We start from the raw sequence: 20,673 nt of genomic DNA, 5'->3' as shown, positions 1-20,673 counted from the left end.
AAGAGGGCGGCACCTAACCGGTGATAGGCGTCGTTACAGGCCGGAACTATTTTCGTACGGCGTAGGTAGTTTCGCGCGGTAGCAACGCGGCACTCGTGACGAATTCAATTCTGATTGGTCCTTAAGCATAACCTCCTTCCCTCCTAGCCCGTTATCCCATAGCTCCCACCACTCTTATTCTTTTTCTCTCTTCCTTTCTCTCATTCTCTCTCTCTCTCTCTCTCTCTCTCTCTCTTTCTCTCTCTCTCTTTCTATCAACAGCTTGCGATTTTCTTAGCTACCGTAGTTCCGCGTAATCTCATCGGTCCTCTTACGCACATTTGTATACATATATATTATTTATTGTACATTCTTTTTTATCTTTCATCATATCTATTTCGTTCGGTGTTGTGTATCTTTCCTTTCTAAAGGAAGAAGCGAGGAGTTACGAATTTAATCTGGCGGCGGCACGTCGTGAAGTTGCTCGAGCACTCGTTCGAGGGCGCTGCAAGTGCGAAGGAGGAGAAGAGCGAGAGAGAAAGAGCGTGTGAGAGAGAGAGAGAGAGAGAGAAAGACAGAAAGAGAGAGAGAAAGAGAGGAGAGAGAAAGAGAAAGAGAGATGGATGGCGAGTAGGAAAGAGCAAGTGTAGCGGGTGGTAGCGTATGTAGAGAGGGGGTCATTGGTTGGAGTAGTGGGGGTAGCTGCTGGGAGCGAGAGAAGTCGGTTATCGGCGGCAGAGCTGGCGGTGCCAGAGCAGAAGGAGGAGGAGGATGAAGAGGTGGAGGAGGACGAGGACGAGGAAGAGGAGGAGGAGGAAGAGGAGGTGGAGGAGGAGGGGGAAGGCGCGCGCGAAAGACGAGGAGGAGCTGTACTGGTGCGCTCCTCGTCGTCGCGGCGGCACGCAGGACCCCCGGAGAGGAAGAGCGCAGCGGCGGCGCGCGCTTACGAGTGAGTGAGAGAGAGAGAGGGAGAGAGGGAGGGAGAGGGAGACAGATAGAAAGAGAGAGAGAGAGAGACAGTGAGACAGAGAGTAGGAACGAGGCGCGCGGTGCGGCGAGCAAGCAAGCAAGCGAGCGAGCGAGCGAGAGATGGACGGCGGCGGTACAGAGTGGCGGTACACGGGGCGCGAGAAAAGCGGTAGTGTGCCGTGGACCACCGCACTGGCATACCGTGCTTCGTTACGACACGATACGCTCTCCTACGTACTCGTACTACGTCGACTTTCAAACACTTACCGAACGCACACGGTTCCTCTTGTCTCTCCCTCGTATCCATTCGATTTCGAATCGCATCGTTACTACGACGAGTGCCAAGTGTAGTGTGCGGACATCATCGAGACTCGTATCTTACCGTAGTTGAATTGAAAAATTATTAACACAGTTTCATAAAAGGGAAGACGTTGCTCTTCAACGTTGCCCTTCTTTCGTCGCGTGTCACGACTGACAGACAGAGAGAAAGAGAGAGAGAGAGAGAGAGAGAGAGAGAGAGAGAGAAAGAGAGAAAGAAAGTAAGAAAGAAATTGACAGAAGTAAAGAGAGATAGAGAAAGAGAGAAAGAGAGAGAGAGAGAGAGAGAGAGAGAGAGAGAGAAGGAGAAAGAAAGAAAGAGACGGCCATCGGCCATCGGCTTTTATAGCCTCATATTATCGCCCCCTCCCCCCTTATTTTATTACATCGTAACCATTTAACGATCATCCTTCCTAAAAGTGGCCCAAAAGCACACGTTGAGTTTAGCAAGATCGCTCGGTTCCTCGACCGACGCGATGAATATCGTTCGGCGTCGTTTACCGCCTACGGCTTACTGACGTCCCGCGCGACGAATCCATCCCCTCTTCTTTTTATCGATGACTTTTACGAGACCCTAAAAGCGATTTAATGCTACTTCTCTCGTTTCACGTCGTTCCGACGTCTTCTCGCTTTTTGGCGCGAAACCGGCCGCATCGGGCTGGTTAAGGATCTCTATCGATAAAGAGAAAAAGAAAGAGAGAACGAGAAAGAGATAGAGAGAGAAAGAGAAAAAGAGAGAGAGAGAGAGAAAAAAATAAATAGATAAATAGATACTCTGACCTTGAATCGTCATTTGGATCAAAAGGTAAACAAATATTACATTATAAGTAACAGACGAACGTTAGTTACTTAGAACGTTAGGAAAAGAAGTAAAGATTGGGATAAGATAATTCTCTCGAGTGGCCGTGTTAAAGTGCAAGTGATTCAAAATACCCGGGATAATGAACTCGTACTTTGAGCAGAGCCCGGGTGGCTTTTACGGGAGCCATCATCATCAGACCGGTGCTGCGAGTCAGCATCACGATCCCGCGACAGCGGCATATCGAAGCTTTCCTCTTGGGCTGGGTATGTCGCCGTATGCTTCCAGCCAACATCATCATCACACGTCCGGTACATTGGGTATACATCCTGGAGGTGGTAGCAACACGAGACCACCTCAGGATTCGCCGTACGACGCGAGCGTCGCGACGGCCTGTAAGCTTTACTCGACGACGCCCGAGGCAACCGGACATACGACCTCCTCTTACTCGACGACCGCGAGCAAAGATTGCAAACAACAAGACCAAACATCAGCCCATCAGAATGGTTATGCCGCGGCGATGGCCGTGGCCGCCGTCAAGGACGTTTGGCAGTCGGCGACCTCTGCTACCAATGGTCAGACCAATTCGGTCGTACGTCCTTCCGCCTGTACGCCCGAGGGCACGAGGGTCGGTACCTACGGCGGCCTCGTGGGCGGCGATCCGGCATCGAGTCCCGGCAACAACGGCACCTCGAGGTCCCTTGCCTCCACCTGGAACACCTGCAGTCTGAACTCGTCCGCGAGCCAACCGGTCGCCACGCAACTCCATCAGCAACCCAGCAATCATACCTTCTATCCCTGGATGGCTATAGCAGGTGAGTCCCTATATCGTTGTCCATGAGTAACCACGTGGTGCTCATCCTTTGACCTCAGTCAACGACAAACGAATCCTTTCCTTCCTACTCGCTAACAAAACGACGCCCATCCGCGTCCAAACGGGACGAGATTTTTCGGCAGCTCCATTTGTTCATCGCCGATTGAAATACGACGTGTCCGTCACCGTGCGCTGTCACGATAACGAATTTATACCGACTACCGGGTAGATCGTTGGAAAAATAACTCGACTGTCGTTCGCAAACGATATCGCGAACGACCGACGACGAGCAACGTTCTCGCGTTATGTGCTGTTAGAGAACGTTTCGATCAGAGTTTTCTAAGGTTACATCCGTATTGATAAAACTCGACGGGTTTCTAACGTCGAGAGATATAGGCGTTGCCTTTTTCTGTTTTTCTTTATTTGTTTTTTTTCTCCGTTTTTTTACCCCCTTTTTTTCATATTTTTTTCTTTTTTTTTTTTCTTTTTTTTTTTTTTATCTAAAATGAAAACAAAAAATATAAATTCGAATTCTATTCTATAGCATGTACTATCAGGCTCGAAAAATATTGGAGGATTTGTTTATTAATCATGATAACACGATAGGTAGGTATAGTGAACGACTGAAGAAAAAATTGATGGGCATTCTGGGCATTCGTTTTGACACGCCATCTCGTAAAACGAAACTTTATCGTACCCTCTTGGCTTTGCCCGCGAAAAATCTGAGAAAATGAAAGGGGAAGAAGGTATGGGGAAAAGGAAGAAAGAAAAAAAAAAAAGAAAATAGGTCATGTAACTATGCGAAGTTATATACGTTTGGTAGATAGGTAGAATGGAGTCAAGTGCGTGTAAAATCGTTGGGTGCGCTGAGTATAATGGGGGGGGGAGGAGGAGGACGTAGAGGGAGAAGAGAAAGGGGAAAGGGAAGGGCCTGGTTCAGTCGGGGGTTCAAGTGCCTTCTCGTCGTGGTACTCACCCCTCCGGAACCCCGAATTCCGGTAGTCAGCTGTTTCTAACCATGTCTTTGTCCCACTCTCACGTTGAGAGAGACTTCTCTGACGTAGAACTCTCTCTATCTATCTCTCTCTCTCTCTCTCTCTCTTTCTTTCTCTCACTCGCACTCTTCTAGTCGTTAGTAGATATATAATCAACGTTGCTCTCGAGAAGCTCCGTCTCACTTTTCGATCGTGACTTTTTCAACGAGCCAGCTGGATCTGGAGTTTCTCTCTCTTTCTCTCTCTCTCTCTCTCTCTCTCTCTCTCTCTCTCTTTCTATATCTTCCTTTTCATCTATCTATCTCTGGTCTCGGCCCTCTTCTTCTCGCGCGATCTCAGTCCGGTTTTAGGTCCGCCTACTTTTTTCTTCTTCTTTTTCTTCTTCTTCTTCTTCTTCTTCTTCCTCTTCTTCTTCCTCATCTTTCTCCGCGACCACAGAAAGATCCACCACTCTTTATGCATACAAAGGTGTAGGGATTACTTTATGAGACTGCGTGACGTAGGAAACGGGCTTATTCAAGCTTCGAAGAACGGGAATTTCTACTGAATGAATTCTATTTTCATACTTTTCATACACGACAATTACTGTGGGCTATTGATAATTCACCTTGGTTAGAACGTACTTACTTTAGATCTATTAAGCGATGGACTAAAATACAACCTACCCTCCCACCTTTTCGTTTTCTTCTCTCTCATATAATTTCCTTCTCTTCTTTGTTTTCTTTCGGAAGAATAAAGGGTAATTTAGAGATGGTTACCTAGAAGAAACAGAAAGAAAGTTAGTTAATTCGCGAAGAAGTCACGGTTGGTAGGGATGCATTCTCTCATATACGTAGGTACACTTTGGAATAACTTTGTAAGGGCCGATGCAAGGCCCTCGAAGAATGTGCCGATCGTAGGTGGGATCGTAGGAATGAGAAAAAGCAATTGATCGAGGTATATACTTTCTTTTTCTCTCTCTTTTCTTTTTCTTTTTATTTTTTTTTCTCTCTCTCTCTCTCTCTCTTCCTTTCTTTCTCGCGCGCGAACGAGAAACAGGTTTCGCGTACTCGCGAATCGAAAGTCGTTGACTCATTTCGCACGATTCACCGCGAGAGGCAAGTACTCGTTGGTTCTTCTCAGCCGGCGGTAGGTAGATACATAGGTAGGTATATGAGGCCGATAGGCCACTCGAACGCGAGCCTAGTGAAATTTATCGATACAGGATTGTGGATTATTTCGTCATATATTAAAGTTCGTACCAGAGCAAATATAGAGCCATCAATGACCGCCGTCACTCGTTACCACGATCTACGATGAATAATTTTGTTTTATCGCGATCCTCGCACGATTCCAATCCATCCTTCCTCCCGACTACCGGCGTGCTGTTCTGCATTAATGTATCCAACGTGGAAAGCATTGGCTTGTCTACAACGAGAGAGAGAGAAAGAGAGAGAGAGAGAGAGAGAGAGAGAAAGAAAGAGGGAAGGAGAGAGTGAGAAAGAAACAGATGATAATCATGCTTTATGACGTCGTAAGAAGTAAGAAAGTTTATCTCGCTAGTCTACCCTTTCTATTGTTTAATACCGTATAAGTATGTGAAAATACTTAAGGCAATCATCTACTAAGCAACGACATCATTTTTCGTATCTATCGAGTGAACGATTGTTAACGTATAGACGAACGAGAGTATTTCCAATGAGATGATCATTGAAAAAAATGACACTTTTCTTAGCGCGCGCGCGAGTTAAAAAAAAAAGAAAATGAATAAAAATAAAAAGAAAGAAGAAAACTTTTGCGACAAGAATAAAATAAAAAATTTTTCGTGATAATTCGATAATGAAATTTAATAAAAAAATTTCACATAATATTATCGAAGAAAGATATCGATAAATGTTTCGTCCGATTTTATTAAACTGAGGACGATCACCCTCTTAACGTTTCCTTTTCTCATTCGTACTTCGTTACGAGTCTAACGATCTCTTGCGACGAGTATCTCTACGAGAATCTCTGTCTATCGTATAATTTATGATGTTTGGAATAGAGAGTATCTACCTATGTAAATGTGTATTCTAAACGTGTCGCGAATGATGTACGATCGATTATGCCTCGATGCTGGGCAATCGAATGGCTCAGAATGCCGACGGCCAACATCGTCGCTTTTATCGTTTAGTTTTGTGTGTCGGTAATGCAACCATGTAAACGGTAACGAGATCGAGCGCGCGAGACTCGATTAGTCATTAATAATCCGTCCACGGCGAAAGAACGAGACTAGAGAGAGAGAGAGAGAGAGAGAGAGAGAGAGAGAGAGAGAGAGAGAGAGAGAGAGAGAGAGAGAGAGGGAGAGAGAGAAAGAGAGTGAAAGAGTGAGAGAGAACGATTGCACTCCGGAACCGTACTAATGACGCGTTAGTAATAAATACTCCAGCGAAATATCTTCTCGTAGAGCTTTTACTAAACGATTACTACCACGGACATTATCGCGACCGCTTCATTTATAAACATTCGAGTTAGCATAATCGCAAACACTCTCGTTACGAGACTTTATCTAGAAACATCTCGATGAAGATATCGTAGAACATTAAATTGAAGAATAGTATTCTTCTCGACTATCGTTTAATATCGAGAAAAATGTTTGAATAGTTTTATCTTCTTCTTTCTTGTTTTCCTTTCATCTTTTCTCTTTTTTCTTTTTTGTTTTTTGTTTCTTGTTTTTCTTTTTTTTTTTTTTGTATATATATATATATATATATATATATATATATATATATATATAAATCTTTGTAAGATCATCTCGGAGTAATCGAGAAGATAGATACGGACGGATTTATGTATTAAATTGGTTTTATAATAAGATCGATTCTTATTTTCAGTTGAAACGAGACGGAAATATTTATGTTATAAGCGCGTTTCGTACTCTTATCCGCAAATAATTTCAAGGTCTTACCACCCGCTAAGAGATACAAAAGTTATTCTCTCTCTCTCTCTCTCTCTCTCTTTTTCTCTCCTTCTCTTTCATGCTGGATCACTTTCTCCTGCTTTCCCAAATGCGACCGAAATTTACGACCCTTTTCATTGAGGGTTCGCCGTGTCTATAGGGTAATTAGAGGGCGCGAAGGTGTAGGCTCAAATACTATCCGAATTCCGCTTCGATTCACCCCCGTGGAAAATTGGCTGTTTCGTTGGAGTGGTCCGTCGAGTATACCTTTTTAAAGAGACATTAAGGGTGGCCGATAACTCGAAAACGAGAAAGCAGACGTTTCTCGTTTTATTCTTCATTTTCTTCACCGTTCGCCGTTTTCCGATTACATTCATAATTTAAGAGGATAGATAAGAATGATCCCTAAGAAAAGTCTTCTGATTACATATCTCTCCCTCTCTTTATCTCTCTCTCTCTCTCTCTCTCTCTCTCTCTCTCTCTTTACTTCTCTTTCATTTTCCCTCTCTCTTTCTCTCTGTCTCTGTCTCGATGAAATTAGTTGTTTTTTATAAATGACTATACTTACTTACATAGATCCAACCCACGCGACTAGAATATCAGTAATATATATCACTCGTATCACCATCGTTACGGAAAATTATACGATCGTGTTTTAGGTTTAAATGAAGAAAGTAGAAAGAGAAGTAAACGATATTGACTCACGTTTCTACGTCGTTGAAAGTTACAAAGAACGTCACTTAACGATCGTTCGATTTGCAAAGGTATATATAGGAGGTATAAGAGGTATAAAACGGCGTGTTCCCGCGCGAAAGGATCCACGTGGATATCTGGAGTCTGGTAAGCGACGAGAAAGAGAGAAAGAGAAAGAGAGAGAGAGAGAGAGAGAGAGAGAGAGAGAGAGAGAGAGAGAGAGAGAGAGAGAGTAGAGTAGTCGGAAACGAGTATGCCGGCTCGGCAATAGGTGTTACGTACCTCGGGGAGCAAGCTCATTCAATATAAAGCAGCTACGAACAACGCTGTAACCGTAACGTTGACGTTTACGACGACGAAATCGTGGTTTTGCTCGTTTACCCCACCTCCTTTATGCGCCTCCACGTTTACCGCTATCGCCGTTTGCGAGACTCGCTTGCGAGCCAGCCGGTAATGCAGGACCCTACCCTCCGGCACGCTCCTTCTTCCTTTGGCTCCTTCTCATGCTCTCATCGACGAAGATCCTCTCGTTCCTTCCGTTTTCTTCGTGTGGGGTAAGAATGGTCCACCCGGTCAGAACTTCTTCGACCGAGCTCGTGTACGGAGATACGATACTCCGTACGAAACGATCGTGTCGACGTAAAAGCGAATGGTGTTTCTCTAAGAAAGGGAACGTTGATCGTCGAGCATTCTCTCTTTCTCTCTCTCTCTCTCTCTTTTTCTCTCTCTCTCTTGCTCTCTTTCTGTCTCTTTTTCTCTCTCATTTTAATCGTATTCGTCAATCGATCGTTTCTTTTTTTTTCTTTTTTGTTATTTTCTTTTTTTTTTTCTTATATATTTATCACTTTTTCAATTCATTAAATCTATGAATTAGAATAGTACGTAAGATGATAATCGAGATATGAAATTTTTCAATTGTTTCTAATAATATAAAATTAATTCGAGTATTGATAAGCAATTAAAATCCATTGATGGGAAAATATTCTGTTTTTATTATTGTTTTCATTCCTTTTTGTTCTTTTTCTTTTTCTTCTTTTTTTTTTTTTTTTAATCTTTTTTCTCTCTTTAAGGAACAAAATGATGTATTTATGTACATATCCCATAGATTATCACGAGGGAGAATGAGGGAGAGAGAGAGAGAGAGAGAGAGAAAGGTAGGCTCGCTTGGCGTATCAACGCCTTAGTCGTAGGCAGTATTACAGATAGGCTAGCTAGAATGAACGCCATCGGCAAAGAAGCTAAAGAGGCAGCCCCGAGTGGGTGCGTTCTTCGCTTACGGAGGGCCGTCGGAGTCCTTTCCATGTGTTGCTGCTCCGTTGGCCCGGATGGAGAATGACGTACGAGCCTCTCCGTATGACTTACTACGCCCTTTTCCCTTCTCTCCACGCCCGCCGCTTCTGCGTACTGTTCGCTCGAAAAACATTCGGTGCCTCTGTCTCTCTCTCTCTCTCTTTCTCTCTCTCTCTTTCTCTCTCTCTCTCTCTCTTTCTCTCTTTCTTTCTCTCTCTCTCTCTTTTTCTCTTTCTTTCTCTCTGCGAAGCAAACACGAGCCTTACTACTCCCTTCCTTTTATTTTTCTTTTTTTTTCTTTTTTTCTTTCTTTCTTTTTTACCTTATCCTTCGACGACTACAACGGCTACGACGGCTACGACGGCTACGACGGCTACGACGGCTACGACGTTCTTCCTTCCAGTTCCCTCGCGAATTCACCCTTTCCACGCCTCACCATATCCGCCTTCTCGACATATAATTCCTGCATAATTCATCTTATCCGCTCCTCCGACTCGCTGAAAACAACGAACGAATTAATTGTTCTTTTATTCGCATACCAGTGATATGTTTCAATAACTAGGTATATCTATTTACTATTACCTTGAATTATTTCATTATTTTCACGCCGTCGTATACATCGTAACGAGCTCAGCCTTCTCTCCTTTTCTTCGTATTTTTTATTTTCTGTCGATAATTCACCCTTTTAACAAAGTCTCTTTATGTTCGAGCTCTCGTCGTCCTTCGAATATTGAAAAATCGAAGGATATCGTGTCAAGAGGATCCGTCTTATCGTGCACCTTAATGATAATCGTACGAATTATACGTTTTCCTCGCGGGTTCGATTATAAAAATGCTTTTAACGAAAATTATTTGAAAAATATTTAATTATTCGTAACATTTTGCGTCTCGGATCGACGGCTTCTATAGAAAATGAATACCCTCTAGGGTAATTCATGCGTCAGGTAGCTATAATAATAAGCAAGTTAATAAGTATGCGAATCTTGATGGATTTTAAAAGGTTGGAGAGAACAGATTAAAAAAAAAAGATAGGAAAGGGTGGAAGGAGTGACGAAGAAGAGGTGGAAGAAGAGGAAGAAGAGGAGAAGAAGGAGGAGGAAAAATGGCAGTGCGATACATCGTTGGTATCGAGAAGGCTCGATTATCGCGAGGCAGCTGTCGTAGGGTCTTTGCAACGTACATAATTTTCATAATCCTGATCGTATAATTCTGGTGTAACCCTGGTAGTCTAGATATTAACGCTTGATCTTTGCCGAACCTGATCGTTCGGTCTTGAAACATGTAAGTAGGTAGTACCGCCTATCTTCTCCTGATTAGCTTTTTCCCGTCAATCTTTTTTCCACGTTTTTCCTTCAAATTCTTAACCTCACCGTGTAATTTACCGATTAAATCACTCGATCATTCTTACGACTCTTGCTCAAAGAAAAATCATCAGATTTATAATGCCATTCGGTGTCATAAATTACGTCATAAAATCTCCATATCGTTATCTTCTATATTTTCATCTTACGTTTTAATTATATATAAAAGGATTAATTTTATTTTATAACGTTTCCCTATATATATATATATATATATATATATATATATATATATGTGTCCAAAAATTAATGATTAATCAAAGATATAAGAATACGTATGAACGATCGTCGATCGTATTGTCCTTTTACAAACAAATAGAGAAAAATAGAGATCGAAGGATTTTCATTTTTGAATGAATTTTTTTTTTTTTTTTTTTTTTTTTAAGGATAAAAATTCGTAGCAAGACATAGGGGGCGTGAAATTGCAAGTCGTTCATGCGTATACTTATCTTGATGCATTACGCTCGGCGTGCCTCGAATATTCATGTGTGAAGGGGATAGATACGTGGGACGATAAACGAGTAACGCTTTGTAATTATGCTGGAAGAGAGCTGTACCCTTCAGTTTTTAGTACGAGTTGAAATTTTTCGAGAGAAAAATCTAGAAGTTCTTCTCGATCTTTGGATTAAACCAGGAGAAATCGGTTATGAGATCGAGCACGGGCGTTATCGGGAGGCACGCACTCGGCAACTTTGTTTTAAATGCGTTACGAACGCTATTAATAATAGAAGGTAATTCAACTGTACGATAATAGTAGCAATCGAACGATCGTTACCGATAAATATTCGAAATTGACGTTGGTCGTACAAGTTGCCCAATGAAAATTGGAAAACCAGTTCGACAACAACAAGGGACTTTGTAATTATGTAAATCAAATTGAGACGAAATATTGAAAAGTGTAAATAAAATTAACGACAGAGAGTAGAATTGAAAAAAAGAAAAAAAAAAATTTTCTTTTTCGATCCAGTTAAGAGCCATAGATAGATAATTATACAGAGATATTTATCATTTAAATCACAATTCTTTCTATCCGCTCGTCAACGTCTCTTAGCAAGATTGAAAATTCATAAATCAACGAAGCATAGCGTCGATAACGAGTACAATTCGCATGTCCGAAGATAAGTTATTAGCATAATTATTCGATATCGAACGATGTATATCGTGATCAATCCTAATACATTGGTTTATAAGTACAGAGAGAGAGAGAGAGAGAAAGAGAGAGAGAGAGAGAGAGAAAGAGAGAGAGAAGGAGAGTTACATATTACTCTTATCTTTTGCCGAGAATACCGATTGATATTCAATTTCATTGGTTCTAATCGTACTTCAAAAGATCGACGAAATTGAAGAATGTACATACCTGTATATTTTACGTTCTATATATTTCTCGATTAAACGTATAAAATTGAACGTATTATGAACGTGTGACGAAGGTAAAAAATGTTATATAGATTTAGGCGTTGTCAATGGGTAGGTTCATGATTGCGAAAGATCGGGAAAACGTAAGTTTGCCATGGAAAATCAATTTCACAGGAGTAAAGGGTTAAAGTCGTATAGATTGGTAGTGGAAAGAGTGAGGAGAGAGGAGGAAAAGGGACGCGCGTGCCTCGGCGGTGATCGCGCCGGTGGTGTGTTGGGGCTGCCTGGCAGCCTTCTCGATTTGATGGACGAGCTGTTCGCATGTACGACTCGTGCGTCGCTGCTGTTGCTGCTAGCTCGGCTTGATACACACCGACAACATATAGTCTCGACTATAACGCTATCTCGCACTAGGTGTTTTGCAAATTTCATGCGGCGAAGAATTATCGTTGCCATGTTCAGGATTAAACTTTTCTCTCTCTCTCTCTCTGTCTTTCTCTGTCTTTCTCTTTCTCTCTTTTTCTTTCATTCTCACTAGTATCATCTACCTTCTCGCTGTTATCGTTGTGTCTACTTCTCTTCCTTCTATCCTCTTATCCATTCGACGAAAGTCGTTAATTAAGTCTCGCTTTTCCGTGATCATTCGAAGACCCCAAGAGATAAAATTCGTCCCCATAAAAGGAAGAAGAAATTTACAACGCGGATTTGACGTAATCGATCGTATCGAAAGCGTCTTAATGTATCACCAGAGTAAACGTTCGAACATCGTAAGGATCGTATATATATATATATATATATATATATATATATATATATATATTCTTTGGGGCAGAAGAAGTAAATGAAAGATAGAAAGAAAGGCAGGAGATCTATTACGTGTATTTTGAGGATCGAGAGAAACGAGTGTCGCGAGCATCGTTATGTTCATAAATTAAAGTCTTCCTCGAGGTGATCGAAGGTAACTTTCGTTTGGCAAATATATGGGCATATATGTATATATATATATATATATATATATATATATATATATGCCTATATGTTTATATCTATAGGTAGGTATATAGCGCAGTTAGAAGCCACGCTAATGGATGAATTAATGAAAAGCACGAGCCAGAATGAATTTTATAGTGATCTTACGAACGATTACTTCGTTAGAGACGAGAGTTACGAGCTAAGAGGGTAGACTTACGGACACCTGATAGAAGACATCGCTCTTTGATGAGACCAGGCCTCCAAGCTGGTCTATATACATACATACACATATACACATATATATATATACGTATATATATATATATATACATATATATATATATATATATATATATATATATATATATATATAGAATCCTTCGTTCACGTTGCTCCGGGCCGAGATAATATGTTCCTTCGATCGAACGAGCATCTTAGCCACGAAGGAACGTGTTTAGATGCTCGAAACGACTATAGCGCCGGACAAAGGATATAGGTACTACCTACCTGTTCGTCTTTCTTCTTAGGAAAAAAAGAGGGAGAAAGAAGGAAAAAAAGTGATGAAAATAATTTTATAGCAAAAAAATTTGTTTACCTCTTTTCTTTTCTTTTCTCAATCTTTTCTTTTCTTTTTTTTTTCTTATTTTCTCTCTTTTCTCCTTTTCTTTTTCCTATTTTTTTTTCTCTTTTATTTTTTTCTCTTTTCCTTTTTCTTTTTTTTTTTCTACTCTTAAACCAGATCTCCTTTTGCCTCTTACCTTTCCGCGTAAAAGAAAACTGCCGTCCCTTCTACGTAGCGAGGAAACACCGATGATTGCTTTACGACGTGCAAGAAAGGTGGTTTAGTCGTTTCTCAGGTGAAGATCTTCTTTATAGCGATTTTATGGATGATCACCGTTCGTGGATTTCAAACGATGCGACGCTAGTATGTGAAACTCGTTCGAAAAGCGAGTAATACAGGCTCAATGAACTAGAAGCGACTATTTCTATTACCGACACTTCGATAGAAGTTGAAAAACCAAAGAGTTATCTTGCCTTTTCTTTTCTTTTCTCTCTCTTTCTCTCTCTCTCTCTCTCTCTCTCTCTCTCTCTAGTCACGTAGGAAGTAGAAGACCATCTGCCCAAGACCGACGGCGAGTCGAAGACTGTTGCCCGTATTCAATTAATACGCGGACGACGTAATTGGAACCGTTTATATTGCGAGTACGCTCGGACGTTCATAACTCACAGGAAGCTTTTTGCATCGATGTACCTGCCCACAGTCCCTCCTCTCTCTTTCTCTCTCTCTCTCTCTCTCTCTCTCTCACTCACTTGCTCTCTTTTTATCTATCTATCTCTCTTTCTCTCTCTTATTCTCCTTCTATATATATATATCTCTCTCTCTCACTCTTTCTTTCTTTTTCTCTCACTCTATCGCTCTCGCCTTGTTCCGTCCGCCACGATGGGCGGCCATTACGAACAGCACCTGCCATCCTGACCACAATGCTCTCTAACTCCGGTCTTCCACGTTCGCCAAAGGAACCTCCGCGTCTTCCATGAACGTGTTGACTTCTTCCATGCGTAAGAATATCTCGTGGATTATGAATAAAACATAAATGATACGTTATATACATAGAATATTTGATGTTGCTATTATTATATATATATATATATATATATATATATATATATATATATATATATATATATATATATATCGTTTGTTCTTTTTCTTTTTGTTTTGATTGGACATATTCAAGGTAAATCAAAAGCATCGAAGGGAGATGTTATTTTTATAGTAGATACTTACAATTACCAGAGGCGAATTATGTAGGTAAAAGATTTATGGTTGTTCTCGATCATCGTCTCTCTCTCTCTCTCTCTTTCTCTCTCTCTCTCTCTCTCTTTCTCTCTCTCTCTCTCTCTCTTCTTTTTCTTCCTTTCTTTTACTTCGTTTCTCTTCCCTTCACGCGATGGACGTTGTCCTTATCGTCGAAAGTCGAATAATGGGCGCTTGATTGTAAAAATTGATCGACCTTGACGATCGCGCGAGCGCGTACTTGTTGCCGATCGAATCGTTAAAGGCTTAAGGTGAAATCGTAAATCCTTATCGTGTCAAAGGGAGAGCCAGTAAAATGGAGAGATTTTCATTCGGCAGGCGGCGACGTCGAGGCAATTATATTAAAAGGTCAAGAGAGAAGTTCCCTCTCTTGCATGAATTATGTCCCGCCGTCTTTTCCAATCGCGGCGAAGCTACGGGAAAGAAACAAACGCCATGCAACTGCTGTACCACGTAGGATTTATATTTGCGTCATTATACCGGCGAAAATATATATCTTTCGATAATTCGAAGGATCCTGGGATGCGAGACCGGTCGGCCTACGGGAACTGGGCTTGAAAATTGCAAAAATGAAACGATACTATCCATGGTTCGTTTAGTAACAAGCTAAGTCAAGAGTAAGTAGATGTACGTTAACGATATTTCGTTGAACACATATTAATTAAAAAAAAAAAAAAAAAAAAAAAAATGCAAAAAGAAAAAAAGAAATAACGATCGAAAGCGTGCCACACTTATTCTTTTTCTTTTTTCTTTCTTTTTTTTTTTTTTTTTATCTCTCTTTTCTTCTCATAAATTTGCGTCGAAAAACTTTATGAATCTTAATGAATTTAAAATCTGAAATAATAATGATAATGATGAAAAGGGATAACATAAAGGGGGAATCGTCATAAATTACAATAAAATCGTTGGACCAGGGTGAAACTGTGAGCAATGATATGTTGAAAGTGCAAAGGGTCAATACATCATGATGTGGCATAGATTCAAAGAAGACAAATGTACGAAAGAGGAAGAAGAAGAAGAAGAAGAGGAAGAAGAAAATGAAGAAGATGAAGAAAAAGAACTAGAGAAACTATGGAACTTTCTCTCTCTCTTTCTCTCTCTCTCTCTCTCTCTCTCTCTGTCTCTGGAAGGGAAGAATAGAAAGAGGAAGAGAAGGAAGTGAGGCGAGAGAAAACAGACAAAAGAGAAAGAAATATGAGGAAAGACACACATAGAGTCACATACGGTAGAGCGATTAAGCAGCTCGGTTAAATTCAACGACATTAAGCCGTCGTTTCTCTCTCTCTCTCTCTCTCTCTTCCTCTCTCTCTCTCTCTTTCTTCTTCTCTCTCTCTCTTTCTCTTTTTCTTTTTCTTTTTCTCTCTTACCCCTTCTCAACGTTCAGGAGGCTTTCCATGACTCCCTTCTTCGTTCGTTCCATGCTCGGAATCGCGACGCGCGGAAAAGTTATGACGTACTGCCATCGCGACATATTTATTAAGCACCACGAATGATATTAGGCCGGTGCGAACGGACATTACGGGCGTAGGTGCCGACGAGCGTTTGTTGTGCGCCATTAGCCCGACTAATTTATGATCGCCGTGTTGCTTGTCTCGAAGTAGCACTCGACGCGAACGCTCGCTACTCTGACGGTTGCTCGCCTACGCTCGGACTTTTCTCTTCTACGTTTCTCTACCTCTATTCCCTCCTCCATCTCTCATTTCCCCTCTTCTCCTTCTCCAACTTGCCCTTCCATCTTTCTTACTTCATACATGCGATCTTTCCGATATCTATCCGAAATATTACGAAGCATTATACTTCTCTTCTTTTGTTTTTTTCTAATCTCGTTATTAATACGCTTTTCATCGATATCTCATTTTTTTCCTTTCTTCCATTTTTTTTTTTATATTATTAATTATAGATATGAAAAAGTTCCTCTAACTAAATATATCATATCATTTTCTACTGTTATCTATGGTCCCAATAAGATTATCCATATTGTCGGCTAATTTCATTAATCAAGTATCGTCAATGTTCATAAATTTCTAATGTAATAGCATATATATATATATATATATATATATATATATATATATATATATAGAACATATATGTATATATATATATATCGAAGATCACGTTTATACCTTATGCTCTTTATGCACTAGGGTTCTGGTCCATACGTAATAAATATTCGTTTACTTTCTCTCTTTCCCTTTTTCTTGGTCTTATTTTTCGAACGCAATACTTGGGATTCGCACGCTTCGATGAGCTTATTCTCGATCATCGCTGAATATCTATCCCGATAGATGTTACAGAAAGACCGACGACGTTTACGCGCCGTCCAGAATACGATGTGATAATCTTATCGGGAAAATTAGTAGGAACCTTTAGAATTATGAGTCAGCGACTCGACACGTTCACCGAACCATTTTATCATTCGGATTTATTGGATTACAGGATACGTATTATCTCGAAAATGATAAATGACTATAAACTCTTAATGGATTTGTAGTTTTCTAAGAAGCAAGGTTAAATTTGTGTAGGATGTGGCAATAAGGATGTTAACGGAACGATGCTTCAAATGGTCAAGATTATGCCAATGGCCTTGAAAAGCATTAACCCTCGAAATTCTCTTTGAAATGGTACGTCCTACGTTAACTACGAATAAACGACGTATTGGCTTCGGCTTTTGTCGAACGTTCAGGAATATAAGCATAAATCCATATTCTGTATATAATATATATAATGCAGTTAAATGCAAGAACACATTTAACAACGGTCATAGATCAAACAAACGACTGCGCGCATTCCTAGAGAAAACCTGCTTCACGTAAAAAAAAGACTAACGACTGCTACTTCTATTCTCCTTCTTTTACTAATGAACACCTCTCTCTTTCTTTCTCTTTCTCTCTCTCTCTCTCTCTCTCTCTCTCTCTCTCTCTCTCTACGGTTTCACCATGTTCGTTTCTCCGTTTCTACGATTCAATCGATCCCGTCCAATTCCAAATCATAGATCTCACTTCTCACGATCGAATCGTTTGGTATCGAGTTCTGGAATTCTTTTCAATCCGATAGAGATTTATCTCTCTCTCTCTCTCTCTCTTTCTTTCTCTTTCTCTTTCTCCCTCTGTCTCTCTCTTTCTTTCACCCTATCTATCCTTTTCTATTCAGAAGGTGCCAATTTAAAGGGTGCGATTATGGTGCGAGTTTGATGAAACTTACGTTTGAAAGTTGTTCTGTCCAAATAGTATTTCGAATAAAACGAGAAAAGGACAATTGTTTCTATGAATAAAGTAAACAAAAAGTGAAGAAGAATGAGGAATAAAAATTTCAATGAAAAGTTATATTTGTTATTGCTACTATTTTTTTTTCTTTTTTTGAAGAAAAATGTATGAATTATTTTCTCTGCTTTTTCTTGCTCTCTCGCTCTCTCTCTTCCTTTTTTTTTTCCTTGAAAATTGTTAAATATGTGATAAAAGATTAAATCAGAGTATACATATATATATATATATATATATATATATATATATGCACACATAGGATGAATCTAATCCGTGACGAATCGATCTCTTCACATAAATTTATCCGACAAAGATACTTACAGTCATCCTTCCCATCGTTCGTTCTACTCCTCTATATGATTTGTTTCAAGTAAATTCTCGCGTGAATACCGGTAGTCTAGCGTGCTGTTATTTTTTTTTCTTTTTTTTGTTTTGTTTTTCCTCTTTCTTTCATCTTCCTTCTCTCCTCTTATCTTTTCCTTTCTTCACTTTTTTTTTCTTTCTCTCTTTCTTTTTTTTTTTTTTCTTTTTTTTTTTTGCCTTCCCCTCACGAAATCTCGCAAGAGAAGTATAGATTTCAACGGGCACAAGAACGTGAGATGTTGTAGAGTATAGCGGCGGGACGAGCACCGTAATTCGGTGCGGCTGGTAATAAAAGTGACGGGACACGGGCGTGAGGGCACGTTTTCGTCCAACGGCATAGCCTCTTAGCACGGAAAAGAAAGATCTTCGTCAAGGATCGCAAAACGATCGTTCCCGAAAAGCGAAACTTTGCCAGGCTATATAAGAATAAAAGCATACCGTTAACTTCTTTTTTTTGCGAGAAATGTCATAAAACGGTCAGAAAAGATGACAATGAAAATGACCGTTAGTTTTTCTACCTTTTTCTTCCGGTGGATACTCGAGGTGACGACTCTCTCGGAGCACCTCGTCAGTTCGACTCGATCCGTCGGCTAGAATCGACGTAGAAAAGTGCCGCTCGTCTGATTCTAATCTTCGTGATGTATACATATCTGTATATATATGTATATATATATATATTTTTTTTTTTTCCCTCTTTTACTCGAATCTCGGACGAGTTCGCGTGGTCAAACAAATTTGTTCAAGGATTTTTTTTTTGTTTTTTGTTTTTTTTTTTTTTTTTTTTTTTTTTTTATATTAAAACTCTCTCTCGCCTTTGATTTATTTCTTTATTCCATTCTTTTTATTTCTTCGTTCTTTTCTTTTCGTCTTTTTCTTTTTTCTTTTTTTTTTTTTTTTTCTCATTCTTTCGTCAGCTTCATCGATCGGATAGGAGTAGTGTCGAGAAGTGTTGGATGTTCGGTAGAAGAAAAAGAACGGTTAGGAATTCTTGAAGGAAGTCGAATCGCTATTCCTGGACAACGTCGAGGATGTGAAAACGAGGGAGCGAGCGAGAGAGAATGTTCTCTTTCCCTCTCTCTCTCTCTCTCTCTCGTAAGAGCTCCGCCCACGAAGATTTACTACTGCGCCCTGTGCTCCATGGCACGGCATGCGAGTGCAGTTGGAATCGCGAGCAACGGTCAACAACACTCGCGCGCACGCGAATGAGAAGTTGAACTACAAAAACGGGTTTTACAAACGAGATTCGAATCGCGCGTCTCGGCGCGCGCTTCTTCTCTTCGTTCCTCTTCTCTCTCTCTCTCTCTCTCTCTCTCTTTTTCTTCTATCTCTCTTGCTTTCTCTATATCTTGACTTCGAGTTCTCTCTTCTTCCTCGACCTCGAGAACGATGATCGGTTATCGATTTCGAGGATTCACCGATTTCTCTCCACCGTGTTATCCATCCTTTGGGTGGTCCATCGAACGGAAACACCCTCCTTCGGCTCGCGGAAACGAGGAAGATCCTCCCCCGAGATGGCTCGATAAAAAATCGGTAAGCCGATCCTGAACGAGCAAAAATGAAAGTACTTTATCTTCGCCCGAGGATCTGACGATCTTGCCTGGTAAATCGAAACTTTATCGCGATAAGTTAATTGATTTCGACTCCTTCTCTTCTTTCCGCATGATTTCTCTTCAAACTGATCCTTCGTCATATATTTTCTTTATATTTTGTATTTTCTTCAATAATAATAACATTTCATTACGTTGGACTAGCGAGCGTTCATTAAATAGAATCGACATTGAAAAAAATCTTATCCTTCCAAAATCATCCCTTACTTAGGTTATTTCGTAGAAAAGTCACGTTCAACCTATAAAGAATCGATAGTTTCCTTAAGAATCCGTCTTCTTAAGATATACACATATACGATAGATATATGTATATGTATGTGTATATATATATATATATATATATATATATATGCATATATATTTTGTGCTCTCGAAAGAGATGCTTCATGCTTCGCTGAATACACGTTGGACGATCCTTGATGTCTAGAAGCAGGAAAAAGGTCGGTAAGGAGAGCGTAAATTCCGCCATTTTTCTCATAGTTCTCCATGCGTCTTTTCTCTTCTTCTTTTTCTTCTTCTTCTTCTTCTTCTTCTTCTTCTTATTATTATTATTCTTATTATTCTTCCTCCTCTTCCTTTTTCTTCCTCTTCTTTCTCCTTTCCTCGCAAATCCATTTTGATTTGTTCGCCGAATTCTCTCTCGTGCCATCGCTCGGCTTAGCGGACTTAACAGACTATCAATTTAACCGCATAACTTGAAATTTGCGTGAAATCAAACCGCTACTTTCCGCTAATTCAAATTGTTCATAAATCTTCTTAGTTGGTCGTTCCCCTTTGTTCTACATTTATCTAGATAGATAACTATGATTGTTTCCATTTGAAATCGAATTCATATCATATATCGTGATTTTTCTTTCAAATATTTTTATCCTTCTTTCATTCCCTTCGAGACTTTTCTATTATACGATGGAACTTCTATCGATGAAAAAAAAAAAAAAAAAAAACAAAAAAAAAAAAGAAAAGGAAAGGAAAAAAAAAAGAAAACCGAATTAAACGTCTGCGACGAGGAAATGTAAACCAGTTACGCGTACTACGCCCTTCGGTTAAACGAAAAGCAAGTGCTTTTATGGCGCCGATCCGTCTTGCGGTGCTATAACGAGTTCGTGACTCGACATAATACGATAACCCCCTAAATGCGTTTGGACTCGCTGAGAATCG

At 40.2% G+C, this 20,673-nt stretch overlaps 1 protein-coding gene across 4 annotated transcripts in view; it reads left to right on the top strand.

Moving 5' to 3' along the window:
• Window positions 1-1,011: 1,011 nt before the first annotated feature.
• The window catches only part of LOC118445820 (homeotic protein ultrabithorax-like), a 302,310-nt gene continuing 282,648 nt past the window's right edge, over window positions 1,012-20,673 (top strand). For 2 of the 4 annotated variants that reach the window (XM_085656705.1, XM_035875768.2), the window contains exon 1: window positions 1,012-2,880. In XM_085656705.1, the coding sequence (XP_085512831.1) occupies window positions 2,208-2,880 (673 nt within the window). In that variant the 5' untranslated portion in view covers window positions 1,012-2,207. The remainder of the gene's footprint in view (window positions 2,881-20,673) is intronic. The other 2 variants (XM_035875767.2, XM_035875769.2) reach the window with 2 other exon arrangements.

This window comes from Vespa mandarinia, chromosome 4, assembly GCF_050613455.1.
Source record: "Vespa mandarinia isolate Hongniang chromosome 4, ASM5061345v1, whole genome shotgun sequence".
Lineage (NCBI taxonomy): Eukaryota > Metazoa > Arthropoda > Insecta > Hymenoptera > Vespidae > Vespa > Vespa mandarinia.
This window is presented reverse-complemented; position numbering and strand designations above follow the sequence as displayed.